Consider the following 22,267-nt stretch of genomic DNA (forward strand, 5'->3'; position numbering starts at 1 on the left):
TTTTGAGACATCTCCTGAGACCTACAGTGGGTACCCGGGTAGGGTCGGGTATTAGGGGGATGGGTATCTGGGTAGTAAATTTGGACTCGTCCCAGCCCTACAAACCAGTTTGTTTCATTTGCTTCCCAAGCATGAGTGATGGTGATACATGTACTGACTGACTTAGAACATCCGAAACCTTGATATCTTCCCTATTCCTGCTTCTATTGCGTGTGATGATATCCAGTATACTGACACATCACACATCCAGTATACAGAGATATATAACAAAGTCAGGAAACACTGATACACAATAACACACGCTGAAACGCATTTTGGGATTGAGACCAACACAAATGGAGTTTGACTGCACTGGGTCTACAGCCGAGTTAAAATGATTTAACAACTGTTTTTTTTCTGTGAGATATGTTCATTTCAGAGACGAGAAGTTAGTCTAACCCACCTGGTGCATAATACTATGCCCCCCCTCCCCGCCCCGCCACGCAAGCACACTGTTCAAAACCAGTATGTTGTATGCAGTAAAATTGACAGAGAGAAAGAAAGCTGGATTGATCCTTGACATATCTGCCACAGCAGCAAGACCTTAGTGTCATGTCATGTATTCTTAATTGCAAAGGGCGGTCAGGATTAACCTGGTGGTTAAAGCGTTCGCTCATCATGCCGAAGACCTGGGTTCAATTCCTTACATGGGTAAAATGTGTGAAGCCCATTTCTGGTTTCCCCACCGTGATATTGCTGGAATATTGCTAAAAGCGGCATAAAACCATACTCAATCACTCACTCACTCTTAATTGCAAACACAAAACATAGAGCAGTTGTTAAGTGGCATGTGTGTGTGATTTTACACCATTTTATCAACATTCCAGCAGTACCGCGACACAGAACACCAACAGTTGGTTCCACACATTGCACATTTTGAATCAAAACTTGGGTCTGGCACGACAAGCAATTGCTTCAACCACTAGGCTCATCATCCATCACTCCAGTAACAAAAGTTGAGGAAGGCGTGAAACCGAAATGTGAAATTACTCAAGTCACGAACAATAATGTAATATTGTTTATTTTAATACTTAGTCTATAGGTTTCATGTCAAATTTAACTACCGTATTCAAAATTAATAAGCGCCCAGGGCGCTCTCAAAATTAGAAATAGGGGGCTCTTATTAGAATATTATTTTGGTGAAAAACAACAGAGTTGAAAGATCGTAAATTTCGTGGTTTATGCTGACAGCCTGAAATGTTTATATACGACAGATGTATTTTTCCAGAATCTAATTTCCCATAATTAAGGATGCATATAACACGTATCATACACAAATAAATAAGTCTTGTGTACATTGATCAATCGGAAGGGGTGCTAACTGGGTTTTGTTTTGACTAGCCAATATATTAGCAAATATCGCTGTGGGCGCTTATTAGAGCGGGGCGCTTATTACGTCGAATATGGTACTGTGTGTGTTTGAAACTCTGAATGACCTGGCACACTAAGTTGAACCAAGCATGTCAACAAGGTTTCTGTGTCAGTGGTAGAAACTAACGTTTTTAGTTCGCTAGTCCTCATAATGATAACATATAGCAAAACCCTTAAAAAGGGCAAATGTCAACTAGTCCTTATGATACCTTGACCATTGGGCAGTTTGGCAAGGACTACAGGACTAGTGCCAATTTCTACTGCTGTGTATACTTCTGAAATCATTGAATAAAGACAACCAACTGAGACAGTTATTAATACATTAACAAGAGTAGCCAGAGTTAGCATAACTATCTTCATCTTCCCGAGGCAAGGAAGATAACTGACTGTAAATGTTCCACCCCTGCCGAACTCCATAGCTATTTTGCGGCTCGATCCTAACGCTACCAGTGGCTATGACGAGTTCTATGTCACTCCTTTAGACCATAAATCTTCCACCCCTGACGAACTTGGAAGCAATTTTGCGGCTCAATTGTAACGCCACCAGTGGCTATTACGTGTTATATGTCACTCCTTTAGACCATAAATCTTCCACCCCTGACGAACTCGGTAGCAGTTTTTCGGCTGGATCGCAACCCCACAAGAGTCTATTGCGAGTTCTATGTCACTCCTTTTGACCAATCAGATACTTTAAGCAAATACAAAACGGTGGTGCCCAGTCAAGAAAATCTGATGGATAAACAAGATCTATATTGTAATCAAACGGATTTTACCCTGCGAAGTGCATCAAATCACTTGAGCAAGTTAAAAACATGAAAAGATTTGAAAAACATCTGTTGTACACACACTTTGCAAATACTGTAGTCTATTGAAATCTGGACGGAAGTCACTATACTGTTTACAAACCAGGTACTGATTCTGTTGTGCTATTTTGATGAGACGGCTTATGGACTCATTATAACCACAAAATTCCAGCCTGGCTTGGCACCGGTGGAAACTGAACTTTTATAGTCAGTTACCTCCCTTGTCTCAGGAAGATGGTCTGTCCTCACACTAGAAGCATAGGTCTACTGAATAGACTGTAGAAACGACGAAGTGTACACATATTCTAATCCATTATAAGTAATGGATCGTCTAAACTAGACAATGAAAAGTAGGTAGATGATCCTCACATACCATACACCCAGACATCAACAATATTGTTGATGTCATAACTCCCACACCAGTAATGGCCGACGTCAAGGATTGTGACATTGGTCAAGGTCATCATAATTGTCTCTGAGGTGTTCCACTGTACGGTCATTCGTCCTTCAATACTTTCTCTGTTAAGACTTGAATTATCACGCAGGTTAAATTGGAATTGGGATTCAATTCTTACGGCTGTCTGATTGTTTGGAGGTTTTGTAAATACACATTGGACAGTCAACATGTCTCCTCTATAAATCCATTTCTCTGCTGAGTTGAGAACTTGTATTTCTGAAAACAAAGTATCCAACACAAGGTGTGAAACAGAAAAGTAAACACACACGCTGTCATCTCATCCTTAACAAATGGTGTGTGTATACAGTACTAGTGTTCCTGCTGGCTTTTGAAACTGCCAGTCCTGGTGGACTGGCAACACTAAAAATTACCTGTCCCCTCCTAATTTTTGTTAGTCCCAACGTTCAACAATTAAAAAAACGTGTAAAAATTACCTGGTTTTAATTCATTCGACATGACATCAAGTCTGAAATAACTTAGTTAGATCTTCACATCATTCACACAAAGTTCTGTCACTATTTTCTTTTTTGGGGTATTTCAAGACTAAGTCGCAACAATATTTAACCTCAAACCAAAGCAAAATGTTATTTCCTTGCACTTAAAAAAGACAAAGGGAAAGCCTGAAGTTAACAGACGAGCTGACTTCATTCGAAAAATATACTTGTATGAATATCACCGATGTTTTGTTCAACAACAAAGATTTATAAGGTACTTTATTTGCCGGTGCACAGGGACAAGCAGTCACATGAATTAGCAGTCCTTGTCAAATTTTCCCAGTAACAAAACTGGTAATTACCGGTAAATGGGAACACTGGTATGTGGTCGGTTACTTGCCTCAACCCTACATCCCTGTAAGAAGTGGCCACCTGTTCTAACCATTCAGGTATCAGTTGAGGAGCAGTCCCTGTTTCAGTTGTGAAATTTTAAAAATGATTTACAAAGGTACATATTTTTCTTCTTCTCTGGTGTGTTTTGAAGAAATGAAACCTCCTTTTCCTAACTGGTGAGTGAGTGTGAGTGAGTTTGATTTTACACCGTTTTAGCAATATTCCAGCAATATCACGGCGGGGGACACCAGAAATGGGCTTCTGACATTGTATCTGTGTCGGGAATCGAACCCGGGTCCTCGGCATGACGAGCGAATGCTTTAACCAATAGGCTACCCGACCGCCCCTCCTAACTGGTAATGAAACTATGTTTCAAAATTATTATTTTTTGGTTGCATTTTGTTTGTTTGCTTTTTCAAAGTTATTTGTTACATTAATGGGCGATCTTTTTCAATTTATCTTCCCTTCACTAACCCGCAAGGTGCGCTGACCCGGAGGGTCCAACCTTAAACTGACGGCACATGTGGTATGCACGATACGAGCACTAAATGTTACTATGACGCCTATACACAGTTAACTAGTACAACCTTCACCTCTGTCGGCAACGGTCACGCTTGTGTGCGGACACTATATCTTTTCGCCTAAACAATGATTTATCTATTGCCATGTCCGGAAATAAATGTTCCTTGATATAATTATACATCAGGGATGACCATGACTGATTATATTGTATAGTTAACCACCAGATAGGCGTTCGAAGCGATGCGGTGAAATCAGCTGATCGTTCATCCCAGGTTGCTTTGTTGACGTTTTGCAATCAGTACTGAAAGTGTTGCCCTTGATGTATGAATATCACACTTTTAAAAGCAAAGTAGATTTTGTATACGTTCCTATATCTATGTTGTAGTATCGCCGAGCAGGCTACATCATATGCATGCATTTCAGTATGCACAGCGGTAAGGCGATACGGTAGCGAAATGTAAAGGTCTTATGCAACGTAAAGTTGCCCGTAGCCTCAATGATGTGAATATTGACAGCAACACATGTAAGTATTTGTCAGATACATAACAGAGAGCAATGAGAAATGTTCTCAAGAAATTGTAAGAGTAACAGGCACTGTCATCAACTAGATATCATGATACAATGTTCAAAACAAAAGTGATGGAAATCACTGAAATCTGTTTTGATATTAAGGGTTAATTGGTGCATGTTGTATAAAAGGATTTTATGTATATGAATGGTAGCTGTTTTGCCAAATACTACCATGATTATATTCCAGTATGATCAATGAAAGATATATATTATTTTGGCCTTTTTTGAATTTTACGAAGTAGAAAAAAATAATTTTCACAGAGGACCCTATATATATTAGTTAAAATACATATTCAAGATATATTTGTACCAACTACAATTTTTATAAAATAAAACAATATATTCATACTAATTGTCAATCTCTATAATGTTGATTGTATTAACATTACAGTGTCTACATCCAGTTTGCATTGACAATAATCATATGATTGTAACACAGATAAAGCTGATTCTTAACTTCATTAGGCCCTGATAATCCTTTTGTCCATCCCCCACATTAAGCTGAAATCCCAGACTATAACTGGAACACTCTTACGCAGAAAAAACTCGAGCAGAAGAGCAGTCATCAACCCATAGTTACTTGACTACTATCGTAATGGCCGAAATATTGATGTTTCATAATACAAAAATAACAACACTTATTTCAAGGTGTGAATTACACCGATCGCAGTCGATAAATGATGGATCTGAAAGTTCCCATACAGTTTCATGTCCTACATATCATGAATATTGGACCTGTTCATAGGGTTAACTCAGTCCGGGGCTCAACTAGGCGAATTGTAAGTGTTATAGTGGGAGAGCTCTATTAGCAGAGCTCTGGTTCACTGCCAGCAGTGACACAGCTCCTCACAGTGACATGCAGCTGCAGCCATGCAGAGTCTTACTCACAAACAACTGATTGTTAGGTTTATAAATAAGTGATAGCTGTCGTGATGCTAAATACTCTTCTCCTAGCTTAAACATTCTCTTTGTTTGGCTATTTGAATTTCTAATATATTTCAACTATCATGTAATCGGTAAATAAGAATGTAAGGGGGAAGTTGGGTGCTTTTCCATTAGTCTGCGATGTCAAACCAATCTGATTAAACAAATAAAACATGAATTCATCTGAGAAATAGTAAGTCAGTCATAAAAATGTCAAAAGTCACTGTGATGGTATTCCGAAGAAATATACAGAAACATAAATGTTTTGGGTTAGAGGGCAAATTTCAAGATTTCTGTAATGGCCGATTTTACAATGGCGGCAGTGATGAGACCGGGAGTGTGATGAAGGCGATGTGTGCTGGGACGAACCTTGAAAGTCTCTGCATGTTACAGTGGCTTGATTAGACTTTCAAAACTGAGGGGCATACCAACAGGAAGGAAATTGCGGCACAGAGTCTGTACTGATAAGCTTTGTATTACGGAAGTGTTAATTGTGGGTATATGGGAGTCAGCTATTTTCTGTAAGAGACCTCATCTCTGTCAGAAAAACATCAGGAGCATTGATCCATGCAATTGGGATACGATGACATACATCAACCAAGTCAGCAAGCTTGAACACCCGATCCTGTTCGTTGCCAGTTACGCATAGTAATTTTTTACAGCAAGCAGGGGTTCTTGAAGACCTATTCTACCCCGGACCTTCACGGGTCTAATATACAAGTATGTAAGTGGGCATATAAGTACTAAATGACATCTGATCTATTAATTATAGCATACAATAACACAACTAACAGCTAATGAGATGCTAATTGTTTCATTCATGATACCAGGTGCAGATGAGCTATGCTCATGGCTGACCAAACACACAGGTGTTTTTGCAAATAAGGCAATTACCTGGGGCTTCAAAAAGGAGACAGACAACTATGCTCAACCTGTGGAAATGGTGGGCTTGCTGACAAAGTTGAGCCTGTACCCACATAAAGTTACAAAATCTACACATTAGTGAGAGAGTTGGGTTTAATCCCACGTTTAACATTATTCCAGTTATATCGCGGTATGTCAGCTTAATGTGGGAGGAAAGCCCGAAGTGATGCAGGTCTCTGACATAAACGGCGAACTGGGATTCAAACCCACAATCATAGGTTTCTGACATGCCTAAGGGACGCAACTCTGCACAGCGAATCGTGGCACCTTAGACGACTGGGCCGCTCGTGCCCCCGATCCATGGACAAAGAAAAAGAGAGGAGTAATGATCTCTAAAAACAATCAAATCAAAAGCAGGATAAAGGTGTAAATAATCACAGTAAGTTTGAGATTTGACAAGTGCTTATGTCCGCAGAAACATATCACCAGGCACATTGTCAGTTCAAACGTGACCTACTTATCTGAGTCATCAGCAAGGGGCTGTTCATCCAGTATTGAGCTACACAGGAAACACATTGAGCTCTTGAAAGCGAGAGCATGATTGTCCTTGAATGTCTCAGTTAGAAGTATTTTGTTATATTAAGTTCCGCCCTGCACACAATGAAGTGATGGCATGAGGTGGGGTAAAATGAGGTCTAACCTCGCGTCCAAGATTATTGCACTTAGTTATATAGCGACGTGCATGCAAATGTGTGTGGGGCTGCTTGTACGGGTCCAGACAAATGCATCCGAGACCTGCATCACTTTGGGCTTTTCTCCCACATTAAGTTAGTGAGTGAGTTGGGTTCAACCCCCTTTTTAACAGTATTCCAGTTATATAGCGGCGTGTCAGCTTAATGTGGGAGGAAAGCCTGAAGTGATGCAGGTCTCAGACGTTTACCACTTCGGTGAAACCCACGAGCACGGGTATAGTGCTGACAAACCTAGAAACATAATCGGGGCGAACCAGGATTCGAACCCACAATCATAGGTTTCTGGCGTGCCCAAGGGACGCAACTCTGCACAGCGAATCACGGCGCCTTAGACGACTTGGCCACCTGTGCCCCAAGTGACATGAGAAATAGCGTACATTATATAACTGACATTAAAGATAATTATTGTTAAGTAAGTGTTTTATTATTGGATCCAGCAAAACAACATCGCAGTATCAAATAGCAAAGCCAACATCTCAGACAAAATCTCTAAATCGGCAAAGAAGATGGAATAAAACTGCACTGATTTCAAAATGTGAATTACCATTTAAAATTGAATTCAGATCGTAGCCTTTTACGAAATAATACATAATTTGCCTTAGTGAACTGTTTAAGAGACACGTAAGAAAGAAATGAAGTGCATATCGGTCATTTGATCCCTACAACAAGCATGGTACCACATGAGAACATATTCAGTTCCTGAAACCCCCGGAGGAGGGTTATCAGATCATGATGAGAGTGAAAGATCTACATAAAAAGTTAATTCAGATTGACATCTTCATTGTACGAAATGGAAGTAAAACAAATATCGCTACTTTGATATACTCACCACCAAAAGAAAGGCAACTAATAGAAACATATAGAGAAGTATGTACGTTAAGACGAGATGTTTCCAATGTGTCTAACTTGTTGACCAATATACTCGGGTTGGGTGGGTCCTCAGCAGGACCCGGGTACCCACAGGACTACCCGGACCCGTGGTTAGTCATGTGATGTATGGTTTAATTACAATAACAAAAAAAAATGCATGGTTACACTACAAGTCACTAATGTTCGCATTTCTTTTGACTATGCACACATTCCTTCTGACTTTTACACGTTTGAATAAAGACAAAGCTTCAGTAGGGTCGGGTAATAGGGGGTCGGGTAATAGGGGGTCGGGTAATAGGGGGTCGGGTAATAGGGTGTCAGGTAATAGGGTGTCAGGTAATAGGGTGTCAGGTAATAGGGGGTCGGGTAATAGGGTGTCAGGTAATAGGGTGTCGGGTAATAGGGGGTCAGGTAATAGGGTGTCAGGTAATAGGGTGTCGGGTAATAGGGTGTCGGGTAATAGGGGGTCGGGTAATAGGGGGTCGGGTAATAGGGGGTCGGGTAATAGCGGGTCGGGTAATAGGGTGTCGGGTAATAGGGGGTCGGGTAATAGGGTGTTGGGTAATAGGGGGTCAGGTAATAGGGGGTCGGGTAATAGGGGGTCAGGTAATAGGGGGTCGGGTAATAGGGTGTCGGGTGCCAAGGCAGGAAATTTCTTCTACTCCTAGCCCTAATTGATTCTCTCATAAACTAATATCCAGCCATTCTTGTTGGTTATTTGCTGAAGAGACACATTTAATGGGTAAAAGATATCTGCAGGTGTGAGTGAGTTGGTGAGTCTGTGAGTCCGTGAGTCAGAACTGCCTATCATGGGCAGCACCGCCTGTTTGAGCACGTCACACGGACAAGCCAAGCATTGAGGCAATCAATAAACCATCAATCCTCCCACTGCAAGAGCGTTACCTCTTTGCTATGCAACCTGTGTCATGCTGCAAACATGCAACAATGAACATGCACTTTTTATGCATCTGCTTCACATGCATGCATGCATGCACACAATGGTTCTCCTAGATACACACTTTGTCCCATTCCTAAATATCATACTTGAACACATTGGAAACAATATGTCATTCCAAAAACTCAAAAATTTAAAGTCATGAGAATCAAAAACAGAATTATGAATCTTCATAAATATTATGATAAAAAGACCTCAAGAATAGATCAAACATGTTTTAGGTGGGTTTTTTTGTCAAACAGATTTTTGGTAAATCTACTGGAAGGGCTTCTAACGAGACATTGATTAAATTGATGAAACAGATCACTATTTAAAGAATTAAAGTCATGTTCTTTCTCTGCATGAGATATGATTTAGAAATGGACAGATTATATGCTATATAAATTAAATGAATGAAAAGAATTTTTTTTGAATGAAAACACTTGATAACTTTCATGATTATTTCTGAACATTTTCCTCGTTGCTGTTATTATCTTATGTGTTATGATAACCTTATTTTTTTGCTGTTATGATAGTAGTGTACCAAGTTGAATATGTCTTCTCTTATCTTGCAAATTATTTCCTCTGATTTAAAAAAATGAAATGTGATTAAACGAAAACATAAAAGAGGGTAAATAGCCTATACAGATAGCTGATGTGCTAACAAAGCAGAAAAATAGCAACACCGACCTATTTCAGAGAATTCTATGTCACACCATTGGAAATTTGAACATTGACAAAAAGTTAAATTGTGTCACCATGTTTCAGAGGTACATTGTACACACCGATTGTGAAGATATTCGACCATGTTTTACAAACTTAATTCAGATTGTGCTAACTGATATTTTCTTAAAGATGTGTGCTGATATTGTTTTCATTCATTGTACAAATCTGTAAAATCAATCAATGCTTAAAAAGTGATTCACTTAGGCAATTAATAATTCCTAAATATTTCAGTTATTTTATAAATTGACAGATTGACTAAGGACTACTTTAAATTCAAAAGGGCTTATAAACATCACATTGGGATAGGTCCATCACTTGCCCAGTACCTATTGATCTCTCATTAAAGATGAATGTTGGGATAATCCCTACACAATGAGCATGCAGGGTATAGTCCGTTCCACATTACATACTGTAAAATACTCTAATATTTAGTGAATGAGTTGGGTTTAACGCCATTTTTAGCATGTCAGCTTAATGTAGGAGGAAAGCCTGAAGTGATGCAGGTCTCAGACGTTTACCACTTTGGTGAAACCCATGAGCACGGGTATGGTGCTGACAAACCTAGAAACATAATCGGGGTGATGTGGGATTTGAACCCACAATCATAGGGTTCAAACACATAACAGGCAAACACAGGCAATTGTTGGGGGGGGGGGGGGGGGGTTTAAACGATGAAAAGACATATTCCAGCATTAAATCACTTTTTCTTTGCAGGTGTACCAGTTGTGGGTGTTGAGATTGTGTAACGTTCTATCAGAGAACTTCTCTGATTGGACAATCGAAATGTGCGATAATCAAATCATATTTAGCACAGGAAAGTGGGCTTGATGTGGCAAGGGTGGAAACAAGATTTGACAAAAAGGCAAGTGGATGCATACAGATATTACACATTGACTGATTTCACATTGACTGACATTACACATTGACTGATTTCACATTGACTGATATTTCACATTGACTGATTTCACATTGACTGACATTACACATTGACTGATTTCACATTGACTGATATTTCACATTGACTGATTTCACATTGACTGATATTACACATTGACTGATTTCACATTGACTGATAATACATATTGACAGATTTCACATTGACTGACATTACACATTGACTGATTTCACATTGACTGATCTTACACATTGACTGATTTCACATTGACTGATATTACACATTGACTGATTTCACATTGACTGATAATACATATTGGCAGATTTCACATTGACTGATTTCACATTGACTGATAATACATATTGACAGATTTCACATTGACTGATTTCACATTGACTGATAACACATATTGACAGATTTCACATTGACTGATATTACACATTGACTGATTTCACATTGACTGATAATACATATTGACAGATTTCAAATTGACTGATATTACACATTCACTGATATTACACATTGACTGATTTCACATTGACTGATAATACATATTGACAGATTTCACATTGACTGATATTACACATAGACTGATATTACACATTGACTGATTTCACATTGACTGATATTACACATTGACTGATATTACACAGTGACTGATATTACACATTGACTGAGTTTACAAACTGACTGAGTTTACATTGACTGATATTACACATTGACTGAGTTTACATTATTTTATAAAGTTGAATACAACAAATCATACCTTATGCAAAGCTGTAAACATGGTACAGTAAACCAACGGTTATAATCCGTTATAACGAACTCAAAGGGACCACTAATTTTAGTTCATTATTATACACAGCAAAAGGTTGAGACAAAAAAACAGTTTGTTATATCCGTGAGTTTGTTATAAGCGTGTTCATCATAAACATAGTTTACCTCTACAGTAAAATGTGGATTTGGCGTTGTTGTAAATAAGTGAGTCTCGCACAATTAAATGCACACAAACATCATCTTTCTTCATTTAGAGAGTTAAGTATTTCGAAAGTTTGTATAATTTCTGTCCAAAGAACAAGGATGGGGTTTGTGTGAATTCTTTGTAAAAGTAAAATACTCTTATAACCGATTAGCTGGCATCCATAATAGCAGCACACAACAGCTTGGTGGCAAATTATATAGAAATATTTCAAAAGTGATAATCCTTGTATACTTTGGGTGCAGGGTATTTTTGGGAGACGAGAAACACCAAATTAAAACAGAGGTCCTACAAATGAGAGTACACTTGGATGCAGGGTCGGTGTATGGAATACAAGGAAGCACCAGGTACCGAATCCCGCAACCATCGTCTACAGTGTCAGACTTGAACAGATAAACGTGCAGTGTCCTTACCAGTTTCTGTTGTGTGTACCTGGTCAGTGACCACAACGATGATGACCATGATGACAACGATGACAATGATTGCAACCTGTTTCATCTTCCTGAGCTTGGTCTAGAGCTGAACAGGTTCTGATGCCCTCGTTCATTCTGTAACAGAGACATACAACATTATGATTCATTCTGTAACAGAGACATACAACATTGTGATTCATTCTGTAACAGAGACATACAACATTATGATTCATTCTGTAACAGAGGCATACAACATTGTGATTCATTCTGTAACAGAGACATACAACATTATGATTCATTCTGTAACAGAGACATACAACATTGTGATTCATTCTGTAACAGAGACATACAACATTATGCTTCATTCTGTAACAAAGACATACAACATTATGCTTCATTCTGTAACAGAGACATACAACATTATGCTTCATTCTGTAACAGAGACGTACAACATTATGCTTCATTCTGTAAGACAGATGTACAACATTGTGATTCATGCTGTAACAGAGACATACAACATTGTGATTCATCCTGAAACAGAGACATACAACATTGTGATTCATTCTGTAACAAAGACATACAACATTTTGATTCATTCTGTAACAGACATACAACATTGTGATTCATTCTGTAACAGAGACATACAACATTGTGATTCATCCTGTAACAGAGACATACAACATTGTGATTCATTCTGTAACAGAGACATACAACATTGTGATTCATCCTGTAACAGACATACAACATTGTGATTCATCCTGTAACAGAGACATACAACATTGTGATTCATTCTGTAACAGACATACAACATTGTGATTCATCCTGTAACAGAGACATACAACATTGTGATTCATTCTGTAACAGAGACATACAACATTGTGATTCATTCTGTAACAGAGACATACAACATTGTGATTCATTCTGTAACAGAGACATACAACATTGTGATTCATACTGTATCAGAGACATACAACATTGTGATTCATTCTGTAACAGACAACATTGTGATTCATTCTGTAACAGAGACATACAACATTGTGATTCATCCTGTAACAGAGACATACAACATTGTGATTCATGCTGTAACAGACATACAACATAATGCTTCATTCTGTAACAGGGACATACAACATTGTGATTCATTCTGTAACAGAGACATACAACATTGTGATTCATTCTGTAACAGACATACAACATTGTGATTCATGCTGTAACAGACATACAACATTGTGATTCATCTTGTAACAGAGACATACAACATTGTGATTCATTCTGTAACAGACATACAACATTGTGATTCATCCTGTAACAGAGACATACAACATTGTGATTCATTCTGTAACAGACATACAACATTGTGATTCATTCTGTAACAGAGACATACAACATTGTGATTCATTCTGTAACAGAGACATACAACATTGTGATTCATTCTGTAACAGAGACATACAACATTGTGATTCATTCTGTAACAGAGACATACAACATTGTGATTCATACTGTATCAGAGACATACAACATTGTGATTCATTCTGTAACAGACAACATTGTGATTCATTCTGTAACAGAGACATACAACATTGTGATTCATTCTGTAACAGAGACATACAACATTGTGATTCATGCTGTAACAGACATACAACATAATGCTTCATTCTGTAACAGGGACATACAACATTGTGATTCATTCTGTAACAGAGACATACAACATTGTGATTCATTCTGTAACAGACATACAACATTGTGATTCATGCTGTAACAGACATACAACATTGTGATTCATCCTGTAACAGAGACATACAACATTGTGATTCATTCTGTAACAGACATACAACATTGTGATTCATTCTGTAACAGAGACATACAACATTGTGATTCATTCCGTAACAGAGACATACAACATTGTGATTCATTCTGTAACAGAGACATACAACATTGTGATTCATTCCGTAACAGAGACATACATCATTGTGATTCATACCGTAACAAACACGGTATTTATAATGTCCCCTGCCGTGATATGACAGGAATATTGAAAAACACAGCATAAAACCCTAATCATGGGGAGATGTGATTAGTTGTGACTGACCCAGTCCTTATTTGGGGCAAGCTCTTAATTCAAAACCATCTTAATCAAGACCTGGGCATCTTAATGGAAAGAGTCAATTAATTGAGGAATTATGGTAGACTTGTGCAAGGTTATATCATTGTGCATGTAAACTTAGGAGCTGAGAGTTGAGCAGGTGCAGCTCTCTCTGTTGTGAAGTAGGCACAGTGTTTTATCTTGCTCGTCACTGTGATATTTAGAACAACCTTGAAATATAATGTGGGTTCAGTTGGTGACATGATCTTGTTGTTTACTGAAGCAAGTATGTCTGAGTCACCTTCTCATGCTATTCAATAAAGCCTATGGATATAAACGGCATCTGTTGGGGTAATATAGGCATAAATATTAGAGCTTGGACGATACACCAACTGTGCGTTCCGATATGTATCACGATACCTTGCTCACGAACCGATACGTATCGTGATACTTGCATGTGGTGTGTAAGCCATCTTTTTCATAGACAGGATTGACAAATACCTGGCACACTAATGATTAACAGTTGGCAGTTCAAGAAAACGTTTAAAGTAAGAATCAATACTTTTCACTTAGTGTGCCACTGTGATCGATACTTGTATCGGGAAGTAAAAAATCGCGATCCACTGATGCATCAGTGAATCGTCCCACCAGTAATATATATGCAAATACAAAAGGTTAGGTAGGTACTATACTTTCAGTGTTTACAATTAACATGGCGCTGACCTTGTTTATTGGCAATTGAGTCAAATTAACCATCGGAGATCCTGACAAATTACTGACATAATTGTTATCATTATCGTTTGAGCAACATTGGAGAGATATATTGCAAAACAGCATAAGTTTTCATATCTGAGCTTGAAGATGTCTGCAGTCTTTTCCCCACTTCAAAACAGTTAAGCCTAAGTATAAATGTTAGTAACGTTAACTTGTTTCATTTTGTCGTTGCGCGGACATCAACCTTAATTTCATAACGTTATAACAGGTCAGGCAGACTCTTAACAAACATGATGTCTCATGGACTAGAGTAGCTTCCCTTTGATAAAGGGCAATCACTCTACGGGTAGATGGATTGCCACAATTAAAGCAAGTAGAAACATTATGACGTATGCATAATGTCTCTTTGCCTAAATGGTAATTACTCCACTGTCTGTACGAACAGGTTTCAGTTAGAACTTAATTGACTGTTGTCAATGTCCAACTGACTAATGACTGACCTTCTGAGGTAATATATATTTTGATATGTGCATTCCAGGAAAGCTTGTGGGGCGGTTGGGTAGCCTAGTGGTTAAAGCATTTGCTCATCACACCTAAGACCCGGGTTCGAATCCCATGGATACAGTGTGTGAAGCCCATTTCTGGTGTCCCCTGTTGCCATATATATTGCTGGAATATTGCTAAAAGCGGCGTAAAACCCTACTCAATGACTCAGGAAAACTTGTAATGTTTAGGTATCAAATGAAAGAGATGGGAACAGGTATTTCGACAACAGAATTTAAGAAATTATGTTATAATATATCATAAGGAGGTTATCGTGTTTGTGTGTTTGGGGCTGAGACACGTCCAAATTTATTACCCACGTACCCGACCCCCCTATTACCCAACCCTACCCGGGTACCAGCTGCAGGTCTCATGAGTTGGGTACAAAATGTCCAATTAGGGATTGTGCTGGAGCACTGGCAAGATCTATTTAGATACACGTATAAAACTATCTGATCATGCATACACTGAAACGCTTAATCTTTCCCCATACATGTAAAAGGAATGCATGTGTAGCGGCCATAAAATTTCCGAGTCCCGTAATGGGATGCGAACCAGGGACAGCGTTAGAAATTGGCACTAGTCCTGTAGTCCTTACCAAACTGCCCAATAGTAAAGGTATCCTAAGGACTAATAGAAATTGGCCCATTTCAAGGGTTTTGCTATATGTGATCACTATAAGGAGTTGTGGACAAAAACTTTGTTTGTAATCCTGAGGGATCTTCGCATCCGAGGTCGGACATCTTGTCCACATGACCAAAGAGGTTAACCCCCGTCAGCAAACTGACAAGGTAATGAGGGTTTTGATGGGTTTTAAACACACTTCAAACACTATCATAAACGTAAAATTCATCTTTTTTATCGTAAATGCTTATACCAAAAAATGACTGCTCAACATAAATAAATAATTTACTGCTTATCGTAAAATGATTTTGCTTCGTGCAGTGTTAAAGGGGCACTGATCTAACGCCATTCCCCGGACTGGTTGTTGCCTTTGTTATTGTTTTTCCCCCCGTGAGTACCCGGATGATACGCAACGCCACTGAGCGTGACCAGAGACTGGGCTACCTTCTGCAAGGACAGCTAAATAAACTTGGAGGCTGGAGGCAATATTTGTTTTACGCATTTTTGCATAAACACTGATTGGTTAACTGTGATCTATAAAGATTCGACAAAGGGCGCATGTTAAATAATTTCTTCAGCCTAAACAAACTGACAAAAAGAACGGCGGAGCTCATCGGAAGTCGTCATTTGGAAATACCCCAGATGGTTATAGTTTAATACTAAAAAAAGTATCCATGCAGTGAAAGCATTTTCGGATTTCGGATTGCATAATACGATTACTACTCCCTTGTTGTCATCCACATTTTCTCGTATAACCCTACACTTGTGTATTTGTCGTCATTCACTTGATGCTCAGTTAATGAATTTATTACAGGTACAATTATTGGTAGCACCACTTAGATTACCTGACAAAGGTTCTCATTTGGCATTTATTGTGTCTGGGGTAATTATTCAATCTAAATCCAGGTTTGAAGTGAGGTTATGTAATATTCACGTGGCAGCCCAGCAAGAGATGAATGATCAGTTGATTTACTTTTTTTTGTAAATCAACGGATCGTTCCTAGTCATCAAAGGATTAACAGAAAATACGTTGATTGATTAATCACTGTTATCTTGCACAGTGGATATGTCAAAAGTGAGTGTTTACATGTCTAGGTTTACTAAAACAAAGGGAATACACTCATATCATGGCGTGAAGTGCCGATGTAAAAACAACATACAATTTGTTCAAAGGGTTAACTGATAATACGTTGATTGGTTGCTCATTGTTATCAAACTCAATGGATTTTTTAGGAACCGTCGACGTAATGAAAATAGTTGTCACGTGGCCTTTCTCAGCCGACCCTTGAGACTTGACACCCGAAACGATATATATCTTTTAGAATATTTGATAGTTACAGAGACACGTGACATCGAATAAGTTATTTTGTATAGCTGCAGACGAGTGGGATATTATTCCTTTGAGTGGATAGATTACCGTCAATTTGTAAAATGTGATTCTCTCAGGCAATTTATAAAATGTGTAAATATTTCAGTCATTCTGTCCAGATTGATTAAGACGATCAAAAGGGCCTACAAACATCACAACAGATTATTATGTAGGATTAGAAGCCAGACAACATAGAAATGTACTTTTCAACGTAACATTTTCAGTCTCTTGGTGATGACATTAAACATCAAAATTTTTGGAATTCGTTATCATAATAATACAGATGGAAATGTTTTTCAGTCACTTTGTAAAATAACTGAATATTTAGACGTTTAATAAATATGTTACACATTTTGACAGTAAAAAAATATACACACTATAAAAAAAGCAATGCTCAGGTGAAATATTTACTTTGTGTTGCAAGTCAAAATAGTGTAAACGAAAATCGCAAAATTACCAAGCAAGTGACTTATCAAAACTTCGTCACCATTACCGATGCTACCCACAAAGATGCCTACATTTCCTTATTATCTCGAAAACTGTATTTCATTTTGTTGATCAATGTGACCATAGGCCCTTATTACTACCGGTATCCATAAAAGTGACCCATGCACTTACGAATGGCGCAACAGAGGTCGCGAACTAGTCGAGATTTCTGCTCTACATCCGGGTACTCACTGGGAAAAAACAATAACAAAGGCAACAACCAGTCCCGGGGAATTGCGTTAGATCAGTGCCCCTTTAATTCCTAATGCAGGATATTCAACAGCTGAAAATACACACACATGATAAAGTCTACACATGTGTCATGGGTCAACATACCTCAAATAAATATTTTGATTTCCATTAATCAGACGACAACGTGCCGCCTGCTTCAAAGCGAAGTAAGTGCACGCCACAGAAGATCAATATCGAGTTGCTGTGGTGCACGCGCATGTTTGTGCATGAGCTTGTGGCACGGGTCAGTGTCTCTGTCGTTGTCATGCTCCAAATGTAGGGGACACTGAACAAGATAACGTAACTAAACTGACGTTTAATTCCATATCCTGTTTATCTAATACTGAGAACAACATGTCACTTTCCAGAAATTGTGACGTAAGACACCAAACTTGGTGAATGGCCTCAGCGCAGGTTAAAACTCCAAACACTGTTGTGTGTCAATGACAGATCTCCGCAAATCAGTGATTTCCACACCGTAACAGAATCGTATCACGGTGAACGAATAGACACTAACATATCTGGGTGGAATGTTACAGTATTATTTGTACATGTCAACTTACATAAGTGTATTAATATTCAACTCACCTAGAAATTGTGTTAGACACACTCAGTATACCATAATATCGCGTGACCATCGTCCGTGGTTCGACTTGCTCGGCGCCATTGCTGTCCCGTCGCTACCTATTGGCGCGGTTACGAGTTCAGAAAAGCGGAATTCCCTGATTCTATTTTTAAGCTTGATGATTCAACTGCTGTCATTATACTGTTCACATATCAAATATCAAGATGTATTTACTTGACTGGAAGGATTCAATTCAGGGCCACATCCTGTCTCCGCCAGCATTTTGCCGGAATGCGTTGTGTCAGGATTTACGAGGCCCGTTGCAATGAGGTTGAACAGTGGCCAGGGGTTTGGGGATAACAAGGGTCCGGACATCACATTTCCCAATGCCTTTGATTGAATAAGTAAAATAACATCTTTATCATAAGATAAGATAAAGAAAAATGGTTGTTTCCGTAATCAAAGCATGCATGTGTAAACGTTGTCCATGTGATATAAAAGTTATCACATACCTCATGAATACACACAACAGCATATCGCATAGCATAGCATGTGGAGTGGGCAAGCTCGTCCTTATTCATGCATATTGTTAAAACCGGAAATCCTTCATAAGTCGTTAACATGTCCAAGGCTTGCCGGGGAGCTTTTCCACTTTTATCAACGAGTGTTGATATATTTGATATCAAAAGACAAGAGGGTGAGATTTTATTTATCATCCATCATCATTCTTCCAAAGACAGTAATAAGCAGTGTCTAAGCTTCAGTCGCCAAGCCATTAATGATGTCATTTGATTGTGACGTCATGGTAACAATGATGTCACAATGGTCTGCAAAGTATTGTGATGCAATTTTCATTGCAGCGATATCTACAATGTAGACATCGCTTGATCTCACACAAGCGATATCTCCTGTGGGAGCCAGTTTTGAATGAATGGTCACACTACAAGTCATTAATGTTTGCTTTTCCCTCTGACTATGCACCCATTCCTTCTGATATGGTTGAATAAAGATATAGACTTAAGTCAACTTCAGCGTATGCATGACCAGATTGTTTAATACATACATCTAAATACGTTTTGCCAGGGCTATGCTAAAAGAGATCTCCTGAGACCTACAGTGGATACCCGGGTAGGGTCTGGTAATAGGGGGGCGGATACCCGGGTAGTAAATAAGTCCAATGTACACACAGCGACAAAACGAAACAAGGTAACAATTCAAACATATTTCGGCCAAATCCAACTTTTTAATTTGTGGAAATTGTTCCAAGCCGCAGAGGTCTACAAGCACAGATTCCAGTATATTAGACTGTTATTTTGATCATGATAGCAATTATCACAATAATTTCCCGATGGTTAATTCTGACTCGATTGCCGAATGACAAGGGCTACGCCATGTTTGTTTGTGAACAGTGGTCCCTACTTGACCTTTGATAATTGCATGTCAATCCGCATATGACCCAAAAGGATATCGTTTTTATCCGTTGGCTGTATCCTGCAGAGAAACCTACCCATTATATGATAAAATCATTTCTCCTGCACAGGTTTAGTAACCATTATTTATTTATTTATTTATTTATTTATTTATTTATTCATTTATTCATTCATTCATTCATTCATTCATTTATTTATACCATTCAGTCCAAGTTATAGAGGATATTTCATATGTCTAGTGGAATTGGAAAAGGATATATAGTTTCACGTTATTTGTTCGTTTGTTTTACGCCGCACTCAGCAACATTCTAACTATATGACCGCGGTCTGTAAATAATCGCGTCTGGACCAGACAATCCTGTGATTGATATTATGAGCATCGATGCACACAACTTATATACGATGACATGCATCAACCAAGTCAGTGAGTCTGACCACCTTATCCCGTTAGTCACCTCTTACGACAAGCATGGGCTGCTGAAGACCTAAACACTAACCCGGATCTTCAGGGGTTAAGTGGGTGGGTGAGCGAGTTGGCTTGTCACATATTTTAACAGTTTTTCAGCTGAATCAACACGGGAATTGCACCACCAGTTGAAGCACCTTAGACAATACCGCTCCCGTATAGATACAAAGATTAATCAAATATACATATGTGATTTCATGTTCATGACTCGTATAGGAGAATTTAATTATTTTCATCAGAGTCACTGAGTAGGGTTTGTGATACACCACTTCAACAACAGTCAAGTAATATCATGGCCGTGGACACTAGAAATGACCCAGAATTGAACAGGGGAAAAGTTTCCGATAGTACTTGCGAACGCCTAAATAATTTTCGCCCATCTCATCTGATGATTTAAGGCCACATCAAGTAATGGTTCCATGTACCGGGAATATTTTTGTCGAAACTGTCGGGATTTCGTCTACACCAAACCTTAAACTCGGAATGTCCTTCCCTTTAACATAATGTCAAGACTCCCCCATAATGTAACCATCAACTGATACATGCCAATAGCTTTCTACGAGGCTTCATTATCACTTAGTACCCGTGAAGATCCGGGGTAGAATAGGTCTTAAGTAAGCCATGCATGCCATCAAAGGCGACTATGCTTGTCGTAAGAGGCGACCAGGCTTGTGTGGTCAGGCTTGCTAACTTGGTTGATGCATGTCCTCGTATCCGAATAGCGTGTACCGATGCTCATGATGTCAATCACTGGATTGTCTGGTCCAGACTCGATTATTTACAGACCGCCGTCATATAGCTGGAATATTGCAGAGTGCGGCGCTAAACAACAAACAAGCAAAACCTTATTACTAACGTGTAGCATATTCAACTATCAGAAGCCGAGCCTCCATTGGCTGCTGGGTGAAACCAAACTGGTCAAATATGAAGACCAGGTCTCTAATTCGTGCCGGCTCGTTTGTATTCTTATTTATTTTCTTGAAATTTCAAGCGTTAGTGTTTTGAAATTTCAAGTTAATATATTGAAATTTCAACTTGATATCATGAAATTTCAACTTATCATCTTGAAATTTCAAAATCATTATCTTGACATTTCAACTTCGTATGTATATTGAAATTTCATTTTATATCTTGAAATTTCAACCTAACATCATGAAATTTCAAGAAAAACAAATGGCCTAAAAAGGCTTCCGTATAAAACATGATGCAAAATAATAATTAAAAAACAACATATGCCATCTTGAACACTTGAGTCCACTACTTAACATTTGAAATTCGATGTCCAGCGTCAACAACGTTAAACCAACGTGCAACCAAGTGACCTCAATTTCTTAAGTCTTACTTACCTCCACCAAAGCCCCAAACTGCTGTGAAACTCTCGTAGTGTGGGGTGTACATATATTTATTCATCGCGGAAATAATTCGAACACCAATAGAAATGAAGCAAACGTGTCGATTATGTTAAAGTTTTTTTCATTATTCACAGCATATCTCTTTGGAAATCAATTTCCATATAATACATAAACTGATTTACAGACAGACGTCACATTGTTCTGGGATATTGATGAATGCGGCGTTATGTATATAACTTTATTCCCTGAGAGGTAAACAACCCTTACCACAAAGGGAAAATGATACCGCATTGATATTTATTAATTTCGAAACAGCATAATCATTTGCACGTGCGAGTTAAACTTTATATCACACGTTATCTCAATAAAATGTAAACCCTAAAGGTAGTCTCAAAGTATGAACAACCAGTTTTAGGAGAAAAATCGAAAAAATATCGCGTAGTTTGGAAAACTGTCAT

General features: G+C 38.5%; 1 protein-coding gene across 5 annotated transcripts in view; it reads right to left on the minus strand.

Moving 5' to 3' along the window:
• The window catches only part of LOC139478562 (uncharacterized), a 69,916-nt gene extending 48,097 nt beyond the window's left edge, over window positions 1-21,819 (minus strand). For 2 of the 5 annotated variants that reach the window (XM_071261094.1, XM_071261090.1), the window contains exons 1-3: window positions 18,585-18,695; window positions 11,947-12,081; window positions 2,587-2,886 (exon numbers count right to left, since the gene is read on the minus strand). In XM_071261094.1, coding sequence (XP_071117195.1) covers window positions 2,587-2,886; window positions 11,947-12,031 — 385 coding nt within the window. In that variant the 5' untranslated portion in view covers window positions 12,032-12,081; window positions 18,585-18,695. Of the gene's footprint in view, window positions 1-2,586; window positions 2,887-11,946; window positions 12,082-18,101; window positions 18,261-18,584; window positions 18,696-21,803 lie in introns of those variants that run through there. The other 3 variants (XM_071261091.1, XM_071261092.1, XM_071261095.1) reach the window with 3 other exon arrangements.
• Window positions 21,820-22,267: the final 448 nt, after the last annotated feature.

The sequence above is a fragment of the Haliotis cracherodii genome, unplaced genomic scaffold (assembly GCF_022045235.1).
Source record: "Haliotis cracherodii isolate W230 unplaced genomic scaffold, xgHalCrac1.p SCAF_4, whole genome shotgun sequence".
NCBI lineage: Eukaryota > Metazoa > Mollusca > Gastropoda > Lepetellida > Haliotidae > Haliotis > Haliotis cracherodii.